Raw genomic sequence first — 24,104 nt, 5'->3', positions numbered from 1 at the left:
ATACAGATGAGTAGGTCAGAAACAGACTGATCCTTTGTCTCTTCCAAAGTCCTTCATTTTAGTGTGCGCAGAATACCAAAGTGCTAAACTTTAGCCTACCCTTTTCTATTTCCTTGTAGCATATTTTCCCCCCTTTCCTAAACTGTTTTCCCACATAGTCAATGCCCTCTTCCATACATTGCTTTTGCTTATTTGTTTATTGCATGAGCTCTCTTGCAAGTACGCACTTCTCTACCAGGCTGGTCAGTTGTGTCACTTTTATTTAATAAACTTTCTCTGGCACCAGAAGTAATTCCTGGTCTATAGTAGGTGCTCAATAAGTAAGCTCGGGGTCAATTAATTTTCCAGAATACCTGAAGGTTCTTGAAAGCCGGTCATCTCAAATATATTCAATTAATGGATATATTATTGGAATAATTTTGAAGGGAACAAACTTGCTCAACTGTAGAGCTTTTAACACTTGCCCAATTACAAATTCATCCATTTTTAATCCTATCTTTAGTTCATTTCATAGAGAGGGCTTAGGGAGCAAAAACTGAAAACCGCATTGATTGCATTCTAGGAGAGTCACTGAAAAGGGCTCCCATGCTTGAGCTGTTATACTGGGAACTGCAAATTCCACAGTTGCTGATGTAACAAACATTGTATTACTTGTTACTTGCTCAGTAGCTCTGGAAATCAAATTGAACCTAAAGGAAAGTGAAGAAGGAAAGCCGTTTTATAAACCTTTTGCCATTCTTTTTCCTTTTTGATGCTTTTATTGTGTTCCTAAAAAGTTGAATTTGAGCATTGAAAGTGCCCCCTGGGGCCATGTCTACATAGAAGGTTAAGGTATTAGGTAATTGCATACTTTCATGCAATTGATCTCAAAGAACAAATATGCCAGATTGGTTGATGATTTTCCAGGTTTCACTGACCAACCATTCGTGAAATTGACTGGTTAATTTAGAACTGCCGAATCAACATTACCCTACACCAGGGCTGGTACTCTTTTCTTTTATAGAACTAGATAGTAAGCATTTTTATATCTCTAGAAACATCTCTCTGTCACTGAAACTTTATTCTAGCAGCTCAAAATCAACCTTAAACAATAGGTGAGTAAATGGGTACAACTGTATCCCAGTTAAACTTTGTTTTTTTTTTTTGGCACTGAATTTAAATTTCATATAATATTCATATTTTAAGAAATCATTTTTGTAAAAATTCTTTCATTCAGCCATTTTCAGCCTGGGCCCCATCAAACAGATGAAGGGATAACCTTGGCTAATGATCTGTGTATGCCTCCCATCATAGGTGGATGCTTCTGCACAGCATTGCTGCTTTCCTGGGCTTTTCTAGTCCATTATGAATAGACTAGAATCCAATGAAGTGGCCTTGATAAATGTATGTTAAATTAAAGGCAAACAGCTTGATGCAGGTATTATAGGTCCAAGGCTGTCTTTGATCTCCAATTAAGATCTTTTGGAAAGCTTATGATGTTGTTGCAATCCCGTTCTCACTCTACAACTTTAGCACTAATTAATGTAGGCTCATCTGTCCTTACACTAAGAGAAATCTAGAAAACATTGTTAATTATTTTTGATGCTATCACTGGCATGTATATGTACAAATGGAAAGTCGAACTTGTTATTTTCTCTTTTCTTATATTCCATGACACTTCCATAAATGCACACAATGAACCTCAGTTGTTTTTTCCCATCCCCATTACCATCTCTTATCTACACTGCTGAACATCTTCTTCCCACCAAGTCTTGCCTCCTGCACTCATGTCTTTTTTGTGTGTATGACCACTGAATTGAATTGGGGTTGACTGCATGAGCATGTGTGAGAAACGTTAGTTAATGGAGCATGAACAACTTATCAGTGGTTGTATAGCTGAAGAAAAAACTGACGCCCCTTCTGCCAGCATCTGTCACCTGTCAGTGGTTCCTCAACATGGAGTAGGGCTTGACCTCCCTCATCTCTGATGACATGCTGCTAGGCCTGACTTTGTGTCACTCTTGTACAGGTGACCACAGCTGCTGTGAGTTCCTAGACCAACAGCTGTGTTACATCCAGAAAGCAGCCTTTCTCAGCATTCCTGCCTATCCTCCGAATCTTTCTTTTGTCCCCTATTTCCATGATATTCCCAGAGCTACAGATGGAGTGGTGCCAATGTCTTATTTTAGGGCAGGGTACTTCATAGTCACTTATTCTCTATAGTAGAGTCCCCGCCAGGGACTCTGACTTCCCTGGGCAAGGGCTCCAGGCCAGTTTGTGGTACCATGCATGCATTCCCGCCTAAGTACAAGGCCTCCCATCCTATTAGAAAGTACTTGCTTACCTAGAGAATGGTCACAAGCATCTCCTACCCTTTGTGCTGGCCAGTGATTTTTATTGTGTTTTCCTACCTGTCCCTGTTATCTGAGGGAAAAAAAATAACAGGCAATTCCTGAAGACTCTCATAGTGTTTGGTTTAATGCTATTCAATTAAGACTGAAGGAACCTAACCTTAGAAACTTCTGTTTTTAAGTAGAATGCATAGTGATGGAAATAAGGGTTACAAACTCTCTCATCTATAGCAAATAGTTTATCACTACATAATGTTTAATGCTTATATCACAAAGTTGTGGTAGATACTAGATAATGTCTTTCTTTTCTAAGTCATAGTTTTAAGCTGTTTATCTCAACTTTGAGAATGTTTCTCCCCATGAGAATGACAAAAGTTGAAATTCCCCAGCGCCATCATATAACTTACCCAGGTATAAATAATTACTGTTAATATGTCATGACATTATTCAAATTTGTTTCTGCATTAGTAATTCTTTTCCTCAACAGCCATGAGGGTAATTTGCTCCCATGCTAGTAACAAAAGACAAAATAAATAAATAAATACATAAATAAATAAATAAATGCAAATAAAAGGTTTATTTAATCCAAATTTTATGTGACATAGAAAACTTTAGGGAAAAAAACCCCTAAATTTAAAGAAAGTAGCTGCTTTATGTGATAAGAGCTACTGAAAGGACAGTCATTTAGATATGTGACTGAATATAACATATATTGAATGGTAATAGAATAGGAGGAGGAGGAGTTCAGCCAGGCTTGGCTGCTTGTTTTCATGGACTTCCTGCATAGCCTTCCTTCCTTTCAATATGGAGTAGGATCCTTTGGGGATAACTATATATAAGACAGAAAAGAGAATAAAGGGAATGATAGTTTTTGAGTTTATGACTTCTTTTATGGAAGAGAGGTCTTATTTTCTGTGATGCACCTTGGAAATCAAGAACTCTGGTCTCTATAATTCATTTCAATGGCAGGAGTGGGGGATGGGGTAGGAGAGTAGAAAACCCAAGACTGATTCTGTTCTATTCTTCAAAGAATGTGAAATGCCTAGAGGAACTATCCTTTTTTTGAGCCCCAACATTAGAGAATGAGGCAGTTCACAGCCAGAGACCTAGAGTACCACTGTTGCCAGGTAAGCCCATGAGATGTCAACACATGGATACTCTTAAAGGAAAAAAAAAAAGTCTTTATTGCTGGCTACAGGTTGCACCAGGAACTTGCCCAAATCATGTAACCCTGAGCCTTACAGTCCTTTGCCTTTTATGCACTAAAACTACATCCTGATAGTCACACTTTAGTTAGCAAGAAGAAGAAGAACTACAGAAGCCAAAAAGCAAGTTAGTTGATTCAGGGACTTTCTTATAACTATAGAGTAGGTCTTTGATGGGTTCGGTGTTTGTTCCCATTTTGATAAATGTTGGGGCCTGCGTACTGTGTACTAAGGTCAGAATGGTACCTCCAACTTGGGTTTAGCTGTGCTGAGGTCTGGGGACTTGTTAAAACATCTGGCCTGTTCTGTTTCTATGCAGGAAGCCTCTCTGATTCTTGTTGGAGAAACAAGACTACTTTCTTCTCAGCAGAGGGAAGTTGGGTTTATTCTTTTGGAAAGACATCTCTTTAGACATTGATAATGTACTTTCAATCAGTAAAATTAGTCTTTCTCACTTCATAAATGAAATGACTCTCTTTAACCCATTTTGTATCTCAAAGGGTTAAGATCTCTTGTTTTAATTGGAGATTTGAAAATATCTTTTCATCTAAATGCATTAGCATTGAGCCCCCTCCCACTGGCTACCTCTGTTCTTCCTGTTTGAAATGCCAATTAAACGGTTTCACTGCTGATTGGCTAGAAGCCTATGCAACTTCTGGGCTGCAGGCCATTAACACCCTGGCCAGAACTGCTGACAGGAAGATGAAGAGATTTACACCCTCTGATTTCTGTATTAACAACAAGGACAAAACAGTATGTGGTCTTGTTGCTGGATAATACAATTTAAAGATATGATTTCTTTTCCACAGGTGCATTTATCTCTGAAAATTAGCAGTTCAGCTTGGTGTGAATAATAAGGCGTCATCTCTGATGGGTTTGAATCATTAAACAACCTGTTGTGGATAGGCTCAAGATTTGCAAACCTATTACCGTTTCTTTAAAGGAGAGAACTGAGGCAGGTTATTTTTAGATATAAGTTCTGATAAACTCACTGGAAAAAAAACACTAAAAAGGAAACAACAGCTAAGATTTTCGTTAATCCTTTCAATGACTTAACCTAAAATTACTTTTAAAAGCTACCAATGCACTGATAAGATTGTGACTTTCCCAGGGCATTCCCTAATGGCTCTGACAGCTAAACATATAACTTTGAAAGAATATATGTGATATAAATATGTTCTACATACACAAACCCAAAGAGAACAAACGCATATACCAAAAGACATACTAATGCAGGAGTGGTAATTCTCTCAAGCCTCAACCCTACTCAAAGAGCTACCAGTAAGGAAGGAATGTTGAGAGCAGGAGCAGTAGAAAAGGGAAAAGCACACTACCAAATGGTCATCCCTGAAAACATTTACGTTCAAGTAATATCATACAGACAGAGGAGAGTATCCTTATATGTTTAGGAATATATGCATATGTACATATATTTCTGGAAACATAATTAATGAAAAAGGAGGCCATGAATTTGAAAGAGTGCAGGAAAGAGTATATGGGAGGAGTTGGAGGATGAAAAGGGAAGGGGGAGCCAGAGTTCCAGGAACACTGTGGACATCTTTGTTTGCAAAGGATCAAGTTGAGGGGCAGCCCCCAATCTGTCCCATCTCAGTCTGCAGAAAGCACTGACACGTATCTCTTTTCTATTGTAAGGTTTCCATTTAGGTTGCTTCCAATGATTAAATCTAAGTCATTTAAAAGGAAGGGAAAGATTATACGATTATACTCTAAAAAACAAAATACTGCTATTCATATATATGCATATTTTATGAGAATTGCATACATATACACCCACGTGCTTCTCACTATCTGTAATATATATATATATATATATATATATATATATATATATATATATATATATTTATGCAATCATATTTCTTAATCATATTCAGGTATAGAAATCTATCATAGATATGTACTCAGTTCTAGAATACCTCCAATCTATAAGCTTTGAAATCAGGAATTAGAACTGGAGTTAAAAGCATTGGTTTTTATATCAATACATGTTTTTCTACAAAATGAGATTATTGGGTGCATGTGATGTCTAAAGCCTCTTCCAGCTTTTTTGTTTCTTTGCTTTGAGGCTCATGGGCCATTATATCCCTGACTTGCCTTTGGCCTGGAACTTACTGATCTACTTGTGGATAACTCTGAACTTGCTATCCTCTGGCCATTGTTTCTCAATGGCTAAAATCACAGTGCTGGACACTGAACTAGTCAGGAATTCATGGACACTGAATAAGTACTCTTTCAACAAAAATCCAACTCCACACATACTCTTTTCTCCTTAAATTCATAAATAATGTAAGAATTATTTATCTTTCTACCTGTTTCATAAATCAACCTTTAAATTCAAGAAATTATAGTAGATGATTATTGGATGGACTAGTTGAAGGAAGAGTATAGACAAAAGATTGAATTTTTTTTCTAATTAATCTTTTTTTATTATTATATATTTTATTTTACAATACCATTCAGTTCTACATATCAGCCATGGCTTCCCCTATTCTCCCCCTTCCATCCCTTCCCTTACCCTCAGCCTACCCCCCATTCCCACCTCCTCCAGGACAAGTCCTCCCCCGAGGACTGCTATCAACCTGGTAGACTCAGTCCAGGCAGGTCCAGTCCCTTCCTCCCAGACTGAGCCAAGTGTCCCTGCATAAGCTCCAGGTTTCAAACAGCCAACTCATGCAATGAGCACAGGACTTGGTCCCACTGCCTAGTTGCCTCCCAAACTGATCAAGCCAATCAACTGTCTCACCTATTCAGAGGGCCTGATCCTCAGCCTTTGGTTCATAGTTCATGTGTTTCCATTCATTTGGCTATTTTTTTTCAATAATTGAGTAACACTGAAATTTATTATAAGCCACAGTCGTCCTAGGGACCTCCATGCTATATATATAGCCATATATATATGGTTCTATGGGTTGTGGTCTGATTGTTAAAAGATTGAATTTTTAGTAAACTATCACACAATTACCATTGAGTCCCTGCTAACAGTCCAGGTTTTGGGGTAGGCTATAGAAAGAACAAAGCAACTCAAGATTTCTCACCTTCAATGAATTTATGAAATTATTTTGGAAAGATATACAGGCACTGATGAACACTATCAAGTGAAAGAAGGATTGATATGCAATGTTTATATTAATAACTAAGCCCTATTTTCCAGAATCAAAAACGATCACCGGAAAACATGTGAAATATCTTATATATCTCATTTATTCAATTTCTGTCCTCACCAAACTCCACATGGTTTATACTATTATAGGAATTTCAAATTTCTGCAAATTGACACTACCAAAAATATACTGCAATAAAAAGGACCCATCAATATAACTACAAGATGAATTAAACAAAGCAGATTACCTTTAAGTTTCCTTACCAGATGGTCCTTTGTTTAAATGGGCCAAGCAAAAATAATTACTCCTTAGAGTGATAATTTTTTTTCAAAGGGTATCTTTGATGTCTTTGCTATGTAAGACACTGTGAATTTTCACAGAAATACAGAGCAAGGCATTCATTCCTTGAGCATGGTGCTTTGCAATGGAGAGGACACAGAATGCAGGAAAGTGTGGTCAGCACCATATCAGTGAGTGTGCTGACTAAGTTTATGCCAGTTTGACACAAACTATAGTCGAGAGGAGCAAAACCCTATTGAGAAAATATCTCCATAAAATTGGGCTATGGGCCAGCCTGTAGAATGTTTTCTTCATGATTGATGAGAGGGGGCACACCCTCATTGTGGATGGTACCATTCTTGGTCTGGTGCTTCTAGCTTCTATATAAAAGTAGGCTGAGCAAGCCATGGGGAGCAAGGCAGTAAGCAGTACCCCTCCATGGTCTCTACATCAGCTCCAGGTCCCTTCCCTGTTTGAGTTCCTGTCCTAGATTCCTTCAGTGATAGACTACAATGTAGAAGTTTAAGCCCAATAAACATTTTCCTCCTCAATGTGGATTTTGGTCATGGTGTTTGGTTGCAGCAATAGAAACCCTAACTCAGACAGTGAGTCTCTAGCAATTATTAAATGATGCAAGTGCTAGTAAATTCTGAAGTGTCAGAGACAAAAGAGAAAATATTTGCTCTGTGTCTAGGAAGATGCTATGAATTCAGATATATTGGCTGTATTCTCAGAAAGTACTGGTTGATTGCCCATGACATAATAGTACCTGAGGACTAATATTAGCCAAACCCATGAAAAACCCTTTCCTTGTGAGACGAGACACAGGAAGTAGTCTTCCAGAGGAGTAAGAAAATAAACAAAGCTGGCCAGGTAGATGGGAAATCATGTTGCTAAAGTAGGGCATGATTATTAATAGGGAGTTATGGAAGATAAGGACTGGAAAAATCTCAAAAACCCAAACACAAGTCAGCAACTATAGTATATATCACATAAAAAATTAAGGAAATAACTCTGAGATTGAGATTTTCAGAGTGTTTTGACATCCTCAAATGTGAACTTAGTATTTGGACTTAGAAGTTTTTTTTTTTTTTAAATATGTGGGTAAAACATCAGCTTAAAGAGGTATGTCTCACATCACTCAGCATGTTCTCAGATTGATGAACTCTGCTGCCATCTTAATAGATAGTTCTAGATATAATAATCATTTCACTAGCAAAATTCCCCAAAGGAAAAGATAAGATTACAATCAATTATCAATATGTGTCTCAGATGCCATTCTGATGTAGAAGTGTCTATAAATCATTCTAGAGACTCTTAAGTCCTCAACTGCTGAGGCCAAGAGAAGACTAAATACATAGAGTTTTCTTCAAAAAGAGAAAGATTTTATTGAAAGTGAATTTAAATAACTTGGCAAAAATTGGCATAAAGAAAACTGGTTTAAAAACTTACATGATTGATTTTGTCTTTGTTGAAAAGCTAAGATATTAAAATAGCAATAATTTAATTACTCCTTGAGGGCTAATGTCCTACCTCAAGAGTCAATTAATCACAGAAAGCTACTATAAAATAATGTGAAGTCACAATAAATGACAGCTAATTATTCATAATTTCATTCAATGGTATAGTTATTCATATTAACTTGAGTTTGTCAGTTTTTGGATTTTTGGGATATTTATTGACTCCTTTTCTTTTCATAAGACTCCTGACCTGTCTTAGATTCTCCCTTTGTGATCCTATAATTTAGTTTTTGCCAAACAGAACTGCAGCCTACTTTTGCTCTCTCTTAGATGCAGCAGACAAATATAATACACTTCCTGAATAGATGTGTCCACACTCCATCAATATCCATACACTAGTATCATATGGTACACTTGGGCCTACGACAATGAACTCAAAACTGAGAGGTTGTCCAATAGGGTGATTTACTATTTTCCAACTTGCTGACATTCTTTTACTTCCAAATGATTCTGGGAGGTATGAGGGATGGTAAATACCATGCCTATAAAATAGCCATTATGGGGTAGACAAGGGCTGATCCTGAGAGCTCACTGACTAACCTGTCCAAGGTCAGTGAGGCAAGAAGAGTGACCAGAGGACTCCGGCATCATGCTCTCGTACCTCTGTCTGTGGCAAAGGTCCATGCATTCCCAACCACATTAGTGCGAATGCATGACAAGTGAGAGCATTGTATACAATTCCTGCCCTCACTTACACACATGTGGTAAACAGAATCATTTTAATTATCCTTATGGTTGTAGTTGTGCAAAGACACAACATGCAAATGCATTTTGCTAGCGGCCTGCTTCCCCAAGTGGGTACTTACATATCAAAATTTAACTTACACAGTTATTAGAAGTATAGGATTTAAATTATTATTTATACTGGGGATTTTGTTTCACTTTCGTAAAATGAATTTTGTGAGGTATGAGAAAGATATCAAAATTATGAGAGGGAAAAAGTGATTTTTTATTTTTATATCTATGATGTGCATCTTAGGTATTATCAAGCTAACTATAATGAATTATGTAAGTGTATATTATCCCAGCTCTGAAGGGAAAGGTGTCCCCGATGCAAGTGTTGCAGGTCTGAAGGGAAAGGTATCCTAGCAGTCGGGATCCATATGTGTACATATCCATATATATATATATATATATATATGTATATATATATGCAGATAGATAGATAGATAGATAGATAGATAGATAGATAGATAGATAGAGCTGAGTCCATTTAGTGTTGATCTTCTGTATATTTGCTTAAGATGACCATTTGGGATGGGAAAATTTGTCAAGGGTTTGTCCCTGGAGAAGACTGTTGCTTTTTCCTCCAGGTTGTTGAGATTTCATGGGTGCATCTTTACTGTCATAATATAGAAGCCATCTCCTGGTAGATATCATGGTCTTCTGACTCTTACAATCTTTGCACCTCATCTTCTATGATGTTCCCTGAAATTTAGGTATAGATTTGCATTGTGGATAGATCATGTAAGGTTGGAAAATTCCTGGTCTGTATTTTAACTAGTACTTATTTTTTTTGTAGCAGTCTCCATCTGCTTCCAAAAGAGACTTTTTAGATGAGGACTAAGAGCCACACTCACCTGTAGGTATTAGGATAAGTATTTAAATGCAATTTAAATTATACTGGTTTAGGAAAATGGTAGTAGGAGGTCCATGACCTTGTCAGTCATGGCAGTTGGCTGGGTTTACCATACAGACAAGATACCCCTCCTGTTGAGTGGGTCTGAAGTCCAGTTAGGAAAGTGTGATGCTGTTGTTTGGGTGGTAGAAGCTCAATTAAAATTTAGAACAATCTTCACAGTGTAGATTCTTGTTCAGACAGCCTTGGGAACTGATACCTAAATTTCTTGATACTTTTTCATCTTATAGGCTTTGTGATTGTTAGGGCTTTGTCATTGTTTCACTCTGAAAACATGCCACGTGTGATCTCTCTCTTCTTATCCTCAAATACTTCACGCACATGTTATGAGTTATAATCACACAATATTTTTTAATAATTTTATTCATAAAACATTGTGTCATTTATTTACATATTGATGTATGTCAGTGTTCTGACATTATTTTTTTTTATTTTGATATGAAATTTTCTTATTTGGGGAATGTCAAATCTATACTTTCCTGTCTGGCTGGCTGCTGATTCAAGGAAAGGATTTAACATAAGAAATCACCACATATAGCTATGAAGTTCAAGAACTCCTAAGATCTGCAGTTGACAAGGTCAAAACCCAGGAAACATGGTGTTTTTCTTTATGCTTGAATCTAAAGTTTAAAGGAGCAGGAGGATGAATGATGCCAGTTCTCACCCAATTCTGAGTTCAAAGTCAGGAAAAAGACCAGTGTTCCAACTAGGGTATCTAGGCACAGAAAAAGATGTTTTTTGACTTTTCCTGATACTACCATACACAGCCCTTTGATGGGCTCTAAGTGGAAGACACATTCCCTTATTCAATTTGTACATTAAAATATCATCTTCTAATGAACGTCATGGTTTTTGTTGTTGTTTTATTTTGTAAAGTTCATAGAAGAATAGATCAGAATGAGTTGTTTTGTAGTTACTTAAATTGCTAGGCTTAAACCTCTTTGAAAATGGTCTTTACCTAAGGGATTATGAAATATAAAAAGAATGATAAAATAATCTATAGTATTTTAATGAATTGTGTACCAAATGTAGAGATGTAGGAGTAAATATTTGCTCTCATTGTAAAAAAAAAAATCATCTTCATGCTGAAACACCCTGAATAATACACCTAAGGCATGTACTGGCCAAATGTCTGGAGGTCCAAGTCCCAATAGAAATTTAGTGATCACATTGAATGAATGATTAAGTGAAATAATGATTGAATGAATGAAGCAAATGATCTGGTATACACAGAGGCAGAGTTTTCTGACCCTAGCACTTTGACCCAAATTAACACACAAAAGCTTATATTAATACAAAATGCTTGGCCGTTAGCTCAGGCTTACTATTAACTAGCTCTTACATTTAAATTAACCCATTTTTATTAATTTATATATTGCCTCATGGTCCATGGCTTTACCAGTCCTCTGGCATCTTGCTTTTCTGGTGGCTCCTTTTATCTCTCTCGACTCTGCCCTTGTTCATCCCAGTCCCTAGTTTGATTGTCCCACATAACTTCCTGTCTGGCTACTGAACCATCAGCATGTTATTAAACCAATTTGAGTGACAAATCTTAACAGTGTACAAGAGGAAATGCCCATGAGTTATTGCAATTGGTATTGCTTAGGGGTCTTTGCCAGGTTAAGATGTCTAAACTAGAAGCAAGATATTGACACTAACAAGATGTGGACTGAAGTGCAATGCAAATGTTAAGAGCTTATTTTTCTCTTATTTTGATGATCTGATGGTGTTTTCCATTGTATAAACACACTTTCAAGAAGTTCCCATAGGCATCAGCCACATTCATAGTCGATCTCCATGCTCCCTGCACAATAGAATGTAAGCTTGATAGACAGTTTTAGCTGCAAGTTTGATTTAAAAAATATCATTACTCTCAACTATAAACCAATCTCAGCTTTTGTAATAAGAATTTTAACATAAAGCTAAGAATAAAAGTGAAGTTATTGTCAAAGCCTGTTGAGGAAAAACATCTTAGGTATGTTCATGAAGACTTACAGATTGCACTGGATAATGTGACTAATGGAATGCTGTAATTGTTTGCTGTTTGCTCTCTTTTTCTTAAAGATAAGCTTGTTTCAAGAATCATGTAAGTATATTTCCCTCATTAAAAATATGTTTGCCTGGTATGAGAATATCCCTGTAATCCTAGCAATTGAGAAACTGAATCAGGAGGCCAGTTTATTACAACATGAAAGATTCTCTCTACATGTGACCAAAAATTGTTTATTGTCTTAATTTTCAGTGGTTTTCTAACACTCTGTCCAGTGGATATACTGCAATTTGTCTAACCAATTAGCAGTGGTATAGTTAATCCATTCTCTAATTTTCACATTGAACAAAATACTTTTGTATTCTTAAACTTTTCCTTTACATACTTATGGGTAGACTCCTAGAAGTAATTATTTTTGGTTAAATTGTTGTACTGCCAAATTAATTTTCAAAGTGACACCAATTTACATATTTATTGGTCTAGCTTTCATTATAAAATGGTTTATAATATTGGTAGACTAAAATACTGTAGCCAGAGGTTTTCCTGTGTCCTGCCCAGCCCTGCAGTCTCCTGGCCTGCTTATAAAATAATCACTCAGAAGATTATATTAATTATGACTGCTTGGCCATTAGCTTGAGCTTATTACTGACTAGCTCCTACACTTAAATTAACCCATAATTCTTGTTTATGTTTAGCCATGTGGCTTGGTACATTTTCTCAGTTCTGCCTTGTGTCTGCTTCCTCTGTGTCTGGCTGGCAACTCCTGACTCTGTCTTTTTTCCTCCTGTCTCTCTCCTGGATTTCCTGCCTGGCTATAACCTGACTTGCCATAGGCTAGAGCAGCTTCTTTACTAACCAATCATAGCAATACATATTCACAGTGTACAGAAAGACATCTCACAGCAAATTACTATATAAATGTTGCTTCTGTTTATGTTTTTGATTTGTAAAGACTTTTTCTGCAGAAGTTTTCCTTTTGAATAACATGTTAGTCAAATATCTGATTTATGTTACAATTATGAGTTGCCATTTGTCTTCACACATATATGAAGGCAAATGACCAATTCCAACAATCAAAGACAATGTCTGCACAGCTAAACTGAGAGCTGGTTACCACTTTGCATGATTATTACTTAGCTTCACCTGAGAAGTAATCTATGCTAACTTTAACACAGAATAATAGCATTGATGTTCTATACAATTTTATCATATTTTATGAAAGATCTATATCTTGGAAGATATAACTGGATAAGTTGGAGGGAGAGTTGGAAAACTCTTCCTTATTTAATCTCATGCTGGAAATAGATATTCTATAGTACCTTGGATGGATGAAAAGGAAGTTATTAAAGTGCTACAAGCCAAGCCTCCTCAGAGCTTCCTTGTGATAAAGTTAGTGAAAGACTTGGAAGGGCCATGCACAAGTCAGTCTTGTCTGATGGCAGATAATGAAATCAGAAGGAGGAGGACCATTTAGCATACGTATAGTTCATACCTGGTTACTCCCTCCAGGGCAGAATAGGTGGGTCCTGGAATCCATCTCTGAGGTTGCTGGCCTCTCTTGTGTAGCTTTATAGAACCTATCCTTTTAGAGTGAGTGGCCTGTCCTCATTATTACACCAGTGCTGGTGCTATGATTCAGCACAGCATAGACTGAAAAATCTAGAGTTCAAACTCTGGATTTGCAGGTCCACTAAGAGAGAATCTAGCAGTACTGCAAAGTGTGCTTTGAGGTAGCAGGCTCGACAGTGCATTTTGGTCATGGGGATGCAGGAGTCTCCCAATCACCACCTGCTTCACAGTCATGTATCTCATCAATTGCTTTCAAAGATGGCCCTGTGTCAGCTCCTCAGAGTATATTACATGCAACAAACCCAAAAGGTGATTTCCAAGAAAGATTTGGTGTTTTCCTTGATTGTTGTTTGGCTTTGAGAAAGAGTTCCTTCATGAGAATAAAATGGTAGAGCTGGCCTATCAGCTGGCAGTGCGTGTATATTTTGTCTCTGCTCTTTTCCTTTCCATTTTGTATAGCCTCTATTGCATCTGCAGGTGGTTCAACTAACATGACAAAATAACATATGGTGGAACAAGCAGGTTTCCTGGATTCACATTGTAAATCCACATTCCAGCATTTGCTCAACTACCTAGGAGTCTGTCCTTTTGCCAATACAAGTGGAAGGGAGGGAGAAAGGGAGAGGGAGAGAAAGAGACAGAGAGATGGAGACAAAGAGATAGACAGAGAGAGAGAGAGAGGAAGGGAGATGAGATGGAAAGACACCAGGATGGACTAGAGAACAACCCACAATAATGACAAGGAAAGTAGAGGCAGAGAACAGTCTAAGAAATTCCATGAAGATGCTTTATTGCTCTTCACTTCCTTCAGACAAGGACTCCATTTAGAGAACATCTCTTTTCTCTACCCTTCAGCTAAGTGACAATTAAGCAGCGGCAAACATGGTTCTTCTTAGAGGGGATATAACCTTCAGTCTTCAAATTAGAGAAAACAGAGTGTTTACAGCCACTCTCCTCTGGCGATTGCAGAGCATTACTGCATTACTGAATATTTAAAAGCAAAGCATATTTCCAACCACGAGGTCTGTCTCCCAGTTGATAAGTCTCTTTATGAAATGAACTTTAATTACTTAATAATTAGACTTCTATAGGAGAAGATGTGAATCTCGATAGTCTGCCAAGGAGGCTAGAGGGCAAATCAGAAGAATATGTCATTTCCAGATTAGAATGTAAAGAAAGGAGTAGGCCTGTTCCGGGTGTGTGTGGGTGGATGAGAGACCTCCTTTGGGGCGGTGAGCCCCTGCATACATAAATTTGGACTGTGAAATGCTTTATTTTCACTTTTACTTGAAACCCAAAGTGGTTTAGATTTGAGTAAAGTAAAATATCTGTCTAAGCTGGTGCAACTTCCTGACTGTCTGGTTCTGATGGAAAATTTCTCGGAGTCTCCGTGGTGCAGCCTTCATGGGTGGAAGGCTGGGGATGGACTATTGTTCTCCTTATTTTAATTCTGAGAGTCTAACATTTCCCTACAGATTTAGCAGCTTCCCTTTCATTGCCATGGTGATTTTTGTTTTTTAACCTCCCCCCACACACACACTTTTTAACATCACAAAAGGAATGCTCAAAAGAAAAATGCTTGGTGCTTTGGCTATTAACATTTCCACTGCCCTGGAAACAACTTGTTGGTTGGATGTAGCCAGTGAAAAAAATATGTATTGTCTTGAGGGAGATTGATGGACATATCACTTGCCCAGGCTGGCTTGACTGGGATGTGGCTAGCCAGGGAGGATCTGATAACTTCTTAGGGACAGTGATTTGCAAGAGATGGGTAAATTCCACTTAAAATATATGCTGGTCCTCAAGGAAGTTTATGAGACTAAAACCAGAATTTTTCAGGCCTGTCAGGCATCACCTCCTAATTTTCACACAGGCAGTCTCTTTCCATGTGAAAGACTGCATGTACAGGAGGGCTTAAACCCTTCCCTGTGAGGAAACCACTGTTCTCCCAGTAAGCTGCCCCCACCCAGACCCTGCTATTGTTCCTAATGGTTACAAAACCACAACTGTCACCCTAAAGGGGATTAGGAGGTTTAATTTGGAGCAAATGAGAGTCCATAGCCCAGGAATGCCAATTCAGCTTACCTCAAATTCCGTGTTCCCATATGATAGCAGTTTAGTGGCGATTTTATGTTACAGAACGATGACAAAGGCCATAAATAATAGAGGTACTTTTTAAACACATTCGCTACAGCAAAGCAAGGAACTCTCAACTAAGATGCTCTATGATGGCAATCTTAGCCTTCTAGTTGGTGGAAACTAGAGTTTTCTTAGTTAAAGCATTTTACCTGCAAGTGACAAGGGTGTTGGGTTGGACCCAGAGGCCATCAAGGAATGGCTACCAAAGGCATTAAAGAGAAATTGTAATCAGGCTCTGGACCTGCCACATTCCAACCCCTTCACTATCGTTGATGGTCTACTCAGTTAATCGGCCTGAGCCAAAGATTCACTGTACAGAGCAGTTCTTTCCCAGAATTTCCCTTCATCACTTCCTAATGTTTAGGGCCTGTGAAGCTTATCTAAACTGACTATTAAATTAATCATAACATAATTTTTATCCAACAAATCTTTATTTGATGGAGAATCATCATGCATTGTGCCATTTGTAAGGCAAGATAAAACTAGGAGTGAGTCCTTCTAGTGTAGAATTTACAGATTAGCCCTAGAAATAAAATAAACCCCATCGCTAATTAGTGGGAGTCGATGGATGTGGTACAAAGGAGACTGGAGGAACACCTGGTTGTCCCTGGGCAGAGGATTCATTACCTGCGTTGACACACGTACCCCCCACATATACAAGTGCTGTTAATGAGAGTCAAAGAGGACAAGCCCTTTCTTGTCTACATGGTACATGCTTAAAGAAGGAGCCTACTCTACTGATTTATAACAGACCTTGAGCAACATTTAACAAAGCACACATGCAGAGAGGCTCTTTATGAATCTTTCTGGTGGTAAAGTACTATAAGTTAATAACAGAGGGATGTTTTATGGAAATCACAATAAATGACCGTCTCATTCCTCCATGGTAACCTCAAAATGGGCCTATATTTCTTGTCGCCAGTACTGTTTACTATGCGCTGTAACAAGGATTGGTGTCATCAATAACATATCCGATGCTGAAGCTTAGACACGTTTTAGTCTATAAAAGTCACTTATAAAATAAGAATTAGAAGTATCTGTATTTATTATTTCAAAGACAAAGGGAATAAAATAAAGCTTCCATATGCGGTACATGTCTTGACTTTTCTACATGTAAACAAACTGTGCTTTAGTTTTTATAGCGTCTTGCTAATAAGTTTAGGTCTGTGTTAACACATGGTAGTGCCTGACGTGTCTAAACCTGTGGGTAGACTAGTGTGGGACACTTCTGCAATTCCAGGTGTTCCTAGACATAAAGCTGTTGTAACATCCTGGGCTAGGCTGGGTGTGAAGGTAGGCATCTTGACAACACTTCCTTTTAGGAAACAACCTTTTCTCAAGGATAAAGATAGATGCCTTCCTGAGGTACTCTAAATAGGTTTGTGTGCTATTTTGGATAGGATAGCACTCCAGACTGTAGTTAGTTTATAGAATTTAATTGAGTGCAGAATATGGAGTTGTTCCTCAGTGAATGGGGGAGTTGGTTCCAGGACTCTGTAGAACTGAAAACCTGCAGATATTGGAATCTTTACATAAGATGTCAGTTTTGCAAGAACACATCCTCTCATATACTTTAAATCATGTCTAGCAGACTTATCAAATCTAATAATATATAAATGCTATGTGCATAGTTATGTCACTTAGGGGACATGACACAAAAGCCTGCACATGCTTGGCACAAATACAATTAAAATATTTTCAATCAACAGTTGTTGAAGCCTCATGAATATTGAGGGTCGGTTGTACTGACTAAACAAGGGCATTTATCCAGTATTCTGTTGCTACTAAAAGATCAAGAATATTACCAAATAGAAGAACTCACCTTGAGCAGTTTTCACTTAGGTTAAGGAAATAAGGTACTTTCAAAACCATCATTCAGTACTAAACCTTCTTTTAAACTCTTACATTGCAGTGTACTCCTTTAGATTTGTGTGTGTGTGTGTGTGTGTGTGTGTGTGTGTGTGTGTGTGTTGTTGTTGTTGTTGTTCCATATGTAAAGTAGAGCTACTAATACTTAAATAATTATGATGGGCTGGCAAGATAGCATAGTGGTAATATACTTATCTAGTCTATCTAAAGTCCTGGGTTCAATTCTTAGCTCACATACAAGAAGGATAAAATAACCTGTGGAAATTAAGTGAAGTCACTACTCAAGATGCTTAGAGTAGTGTAATATTAAAATTGAGATGTTTCCCAAACCCAAAGCATTCTAATGAAGAGATGAAGCAGGAAAATGACCATAGATAATCTGGAAACTTGGTATATTATCCAACATCCCAAGCTCCCAGGGTGTGTTGGAAAGTGATAAATGTAAAACTAGAGTCAGTTTTCAAAATGCGGACATTTTTAAAGCATTTAAACTTACGTAGGACCTAAGCAAATATTAATGTTTATTTTTTTGTCAGTAAATATTTGATATACCCTGTGGAAATAAAATACAGATGACATAACAGTACCATGAAAACACTTTTCAGGTTTGATTTATACACTGACTCTGTCATAGTGTCTGTAAATTATGAGTGATATAAAAAATTTAAGGTAGAAAGATGATTCTCAGTGAAACTAGAAAAAGTATAGGGATTTTTATACTTGGTGCTATTAGAATGCATACAGTTATGACAGGTAGATGTTAGGGGAAAGCATATCCCTTTCTAGAGACAGCACTAAAGAAATAGCATCAAGAGAAGACCAGGTTTAGAGCCTTAGACAAGTTTAACAGAGTTCAGAATTGTTTTGTAATAGTTGACGAAAATGACTTGGGATTATGCTAGATTCCTGAGTCTGCAATTTTAAAAATACAGTCAAAATCTTTTACAGCATTTGGACAATAAGATAATACAAAAAATTTTGAACACAGCTATGTTCACCAGCTGTACCATGAACTCCCCAATTTAGGAACATTCTGATGTCTGGAGTGGATATGAATGAGCAAAGAATAGAGATAGGAAACTATGGTAGCAATGAATCATATGTGATCTCTTGAGTTTGAACAGACTCTTGTTGACCAGGAAACTAATCTTCATGAAGATATAGTTAATCCCATAGCCACTTGATGCACAAAGTATTTACTTTATATTATTGTATTTGATAATTTCTGAAAAAACATAGTATTTCATTTTTATGAGTTTCAGTGAATTTAATAACTAAAATATGTTACTAAAATGATACCATATAATATCTTCTTTTATAATAAGTAGATGTCATGCAAAAGTTTAGTTTCATATTGAAAGCAGTAATTCAAGCCATGCAAAAATCTGTAAACTTGCTTGTTTGTTGTTTAGTTTTTTGGAAAGACAAAAATAAAGGACAAAAAGTCATAATATAATTTCCCATCCTCACAATCAATTATTTGAAAATGTCCTATGCTACACTGTTAACTTTAAAATTGAATGCATAGCTACTCCCTAACTCCCAGCACTAAGCATTGAACCCAGCATACTCTCCCTTGTTTTGTTTCTCTTTCTTAAGATCTGAAATTACCATGGTGGTGTATACTAAATAATATGCGTTGCATGATTTTCCTGAGGAGGTGTAATGAATGACAAGTCACACCCAATACAACACCAACAACTGACCAAAAAGGTGATGCCACTCAAATTTAGCTTAGTGGACCAATGAGTTTGTTAAAGATGCTTAGAACAACATGGGTGACTCAATCTGTGAGTTCCCTGAATCCTGTCAGGTTCCTTCAGAGTCTCTTAAAATTCTGTTAGCTTCCTGACTGTCAGTTCAGAGGACAATGCAGCACAATAGCTTGTAGACTAGGAGCCAATCCCATTGTCTCATTATGCTAATATGGCAGCTAGATGAAGTTGACAAAGGAAAACAATTGTTGAATATCAATTTGAATTACTTGTCTGTGTTCCCTGTTCTAGCACTAACTTGCTAGCTAAATTTTTAATATTACTGATAATCAGATGGAACACAATGGTTTTGAATTTGTTTGATGTCCTTAACTAATGTAGAACCATGTGACTGCATGTATAAAGTATGTGGATGTTTTTCCAACTTACCTAATATATTTTATTCTAACATACATTAATGAACTATATTGTTATTTTATAAATTTAATATATTATATAATTATTTGTAACTATTTTCCCTTAATTATAAGATAAAAACTAACAATGAAGACAAGAAGGAATGCTATTAAACAAGTCAGAAACTTGTTTTCTGACATAACCCTTATAATAATGCTCTTACTCATTGTAATTTCTTTATACTATGGCAACCACCCTTTGATTTCTTCCTTTTAACCCACACTGAAGTTAATTAGTAGCAGATTAATATATTTAGGTTAATATATTGTATTTTTTTTCTTCCAAATGTATTCAACCTGTACTAAGGGTCTAGAAAAGACTTTGATCCATGAGCCAGGGATTAATGGGTTCCTTTTGTTTTCCCAACCTCTCAGAGTAGCTCTAACTCAGCTGTTAATGGGTTCTTTTGATTGGAAGAGTAAACTTTCCCAAGCAGCTGGTGCCCTTTGGAGATACCTCTGTAGTGTTGATCTAGGTGGCTCCATAGATGCAAATTCCAGAGGTTTAACTTTATACAAGTAGGTAGTTTTGCAACCCATGTATGTGGGATACATTTCAACGGACAAGTTAATATGAAGTACCTGTGTGATCTTGTATTAATCATTCATATTAAAGAATATTGCATCTCCTTACTATTACATCTCCATGATTTCCAGTAGTTTAGGAAGAGATATAACAATAGTAGTCTCTAACAACATGTACCTATTCTATATGAAGAGCTGAAATAATTTTATACATCATTGATTCCATTATCTTGTGATTCTAAACCCTAATATTGAAGTAGACATCAAGTTTTCCCTTGACCAGAAACTTCACTACAATGTTTCTTATTGACTCTCATGTTAAATTGTGTTTAACCCAGTCCACTTACCTCTGACTTTTAGTTCCACTCTTACTTTTTATGAGTTTATGAAGAAAATTAGGTTTGGAGGAATTACTAGACTGAAGTTCAAAGTAGTAGTAGGAAAATGGATCACAATAGAATTTGTTGTTGATGAATTATTGATGGAAAACAAAACAAAACAAAACAAAACTTTTTTGACATAATTTAATTCCAGATATGGGAAATTTTGCTGTAGTTAAAATAAATTTATAAACATTACAATATCATCAGATATAATTAGTAAAATCAAATGAAGCCCAGAAAGATGAATTAATAAAATTTTATTATAACATGTATCTAAACAGAAAAGAATATCATCAAGATTAAAGGCAAATCAAAATATAAGAATGTTTCTGTGATGACTAAAGCAAGAATCAAAAATTAAAATTGTTAGGTTCATTTAGCTCTAGAAAATATACGTCCAGGGTTTGATAAAGATATGATTCATACAGACATGTTTGGACTCACTAAATAATAGACAATACTCAAGGACAAAAGTCTAGGATGATGATACAACTTTGTTCATGAAAGGCTTCATGAGGACAAGGTCAGAGTATCTACTGCCCTTCTGTAGTGAAGGACCAAGCTAGAGGCCCTTGCCCAATGTGCTTTGCTCCATGGTGGTCAGCCTCTTTCCTTTTTGTCCCTACTACCTCTGCAAGCCATTTCACATGCCATTTGACAGGAACATGAGAGTGGTCATGCGGATTAGTTGTTGTCTCATTGCACACCAGAAAATGAAGCATGATATGAAATGATTCATATTTATAAGTGACCCATAAACACAAACTGTTCTCACTCCAACTTTAGCATTTTCTTTTCCATACTGCAACCACACCAGGCAAATACCAGGGAACATTCACATTAAACTGTCAACCTACCATTGGTTGTTGTCTGTTTATATAATTAAAAGTGAATATCTTTCTATATTGAAACTGTCCCAAATTATACTACACAGTCAGTTTTTGAATCCTGGTGACTTCTTATACATTGGTCCAATTTTAGGTAACTGGAAGAGTATAGTGCATTGGGATTCAAAAGAGCAAGGTCCCATTTGCATAATAATATTGACACATAATACCAACATTACCCTTCATGTAGAGTTTTAATTTTCAAAGCACAATTTCCTCATTTGTAAAATTAGATTAAACTTATCTGTTCTGTTTATTTTACTTGAGTTTTTGTGTTAGCTACAAGTTACAATTAAAGAAGAAACTTCTAAAGACAAGTGGCAATATTGTCATCATATCTTAGTCAAATACTCTACTTGCCAAGCCTGATATGTTACAATATGTGATAAAGTTAAAAAACTAAACATAATTTGAGAGTATGCATTCCAAGATATACTATCTCACAAAGAACACAAGATACTGATAATTATTATCCTTTATTTGAAAGACTCATCCTTTCTTCATTGTGTTTTTCTTAGGACCACTGAGGTTCCTTTCTCAGACAGAATCTATCACTGCCTTCATGGGAGATACGGTGTTACTCAAATGTGAAGTCATTGGGGAACCCATGCCAACAATACACTGGCAGAAAAATCAACAAGACCTCATCCCAGTTCCAGGAGACTCCCGTGTGGTGGTCTTACCGTCTGGATCATTGCAGATCAGCCGACTTCAGCCAGGGGACATTGGAGTCTACCGATGCTCAGCTCGGAACCCAGCCAGCACAAGAACGGGAAATGAAGCCGAAGTTAGAATTTTATCAGGTATTTTAATACTTACCATGGTTTGCCACAAATAATATCTAAGGATTACATGTTCTGTAATCCTTGCTGAGTTTTGATTAATATTATTTCTTTTTTTTCTATAACATGCTATATGAGATTTGAACAGTTGTTTTTAATTTTCTGCATACTACTAATTTTTTGAGAAACATATAAATATACTTTAGCTTCATACATTTTCTCATTTATTATTTCATTCATTTATATTTATTTCATATTTTTGTAAAAAGTCTATATATAAACACTTCTCTATGTAATTTTCCTCTGACAATGGTCTAAAAGATAGATATTATTCCTATTTACAAAAGCGAAAGGATTTGTGAGGTTGAATGTCTTCCCTAAATTAATATTCAACAAACATCTACTCAAACTTTTGCACAATAATTTCTAGAAAACACTGCACTGTGTCTAATACTGACTAAAACTGAAACAGGGTCTGGCCTTTTAGAGCTCTGGGTTAATGTAAACATACAAATATTTCTAACAAAATGTGATTAATGTTATCATATGGAAGTTTGTTCCTTTCCGTCTTTCATCTTTTGTCTTCTTGTCTGGTAAGTCTCTATGACTCTGGCCATCTCATTTCCTTCTCCTAAATCATTAGAAGTAAGATTAGCTACATCTAAGATCTCTTCAAGTGACTGCTGTTATCACACATCTCTGTAATATCTATGTCCACACTTGGTCTTAGGCAGACCTATGCTTACTTTCATGACTCACAGAAAAGCATTGAGAAGTTCGAATGAACTGCTCTACAAATTGTAGATGCTGGTATCCATCCATACACTCCTAATTGTTTATAGTTATAAATATTTCATATATACAGAGTGTAAGTATTTCTAAAAGAAAACTAGCAATTCAGGTAAAGTTTATTCCATGTTTTCAATAAGGCAAGTTTAAAACATCTTTCTCATTTCCTGTATGCTCCATTAGTCACATAGATACTGACTGCAATACACTAAACTATTGCAACCTTGCTACATTCCACCCACCTTGCAAGGAGAATATAGCATTTATTAGTAACACATGCCCAGATTTATTTAGGTACCAATTTAATGCCCCCAAATTTAAGTATTTATATTCATATGTAATGCAAACCTTGAATTATTGGATAGGAAGCCAAAACAAGCCACATTTAAAATTCTGACAAGAATATGCTTGATTGCTTCAATATGACAGAGAAGCCTATATCTAGTAACATTAAGGAATCAAGTTGAATTAGTCAAATACTAAATTTTAAATGGAAAATTTGAAATAGACATTAAAATGCTATTGAACTCTATTTATTCACTTTGTAAACTGTATAATAGAGTTGTGTAGAAATTTATTTAATCCACATTGTTAATCTATTTCAAATAAGAAGACAACAGAGTACTTTGCAGAGGTGTAGATATTTCTTATGAGGAGGAAAACTAAAAAGGAAGGCCATCTGTTGAGGTGATATGGACAGAATTGGAGGGAGAGTGGTGGATATAATCACATTACATTTATATATGTAAGAAATTCTCAAAGAAAACTTGAGATAGAGTAAGAAGTTTTATTTAAGTTCTTATTAATTCAAATATTCAAACATAAACTTTAAAAAAGGACTACAAGAAGATCTAATGCACACATATGCTGGAATTCTCAACATAGCCTGGCTCATGCACTATAGAC

The 24,104-nt window shown here is 36.4% G+C and overlaps 1 protein-coding gene across 2 annotated transcripts in view; it reads left to right on the top strand.

The window, feature by feature from the left end:
• Positions 1 to 24,104, top strand: part of Dcc (DCC netrin 1 receptor) — a 1,155,384-nt gene that overhangs the window by 530,169 nt on the left and 601,111 nt on the right. For both annotated transcript variants that reach the window (XM_016001609.3, XM_016001571.3), the window contains exon 3: positions 22,146 to 22,430. In XM_016001609.3, coding sequence (XP_015857095.1) covers positions 22,146 to 22,430 — 285 coding nt within the window. The remainder of the gene's footprint in view (positions 1 to 22,145; positions 22,431 to 24,104) is intronic.

Source organism: Peromyscus maniculatus, chromosome 19, assembly GCF_049852395.1.
Source record: "Peromyscus maniculatus bairdii isolate BWxNUB_F1_BW_parent chromosome 19, HU_Pman_BW_mat_3.1, whole genome shotgun sequence".
NCBI classification, from domain to species: domain Eukaryota; kingdom Metazoa; phylum Chordata; class Mammalia; order Rodentia; family Cricetidae; genus Peromyscus; species Peromyscus maniculatus.
This window is presented reverse-complemented; position numbering and strand designations above follow the sequence as displayed.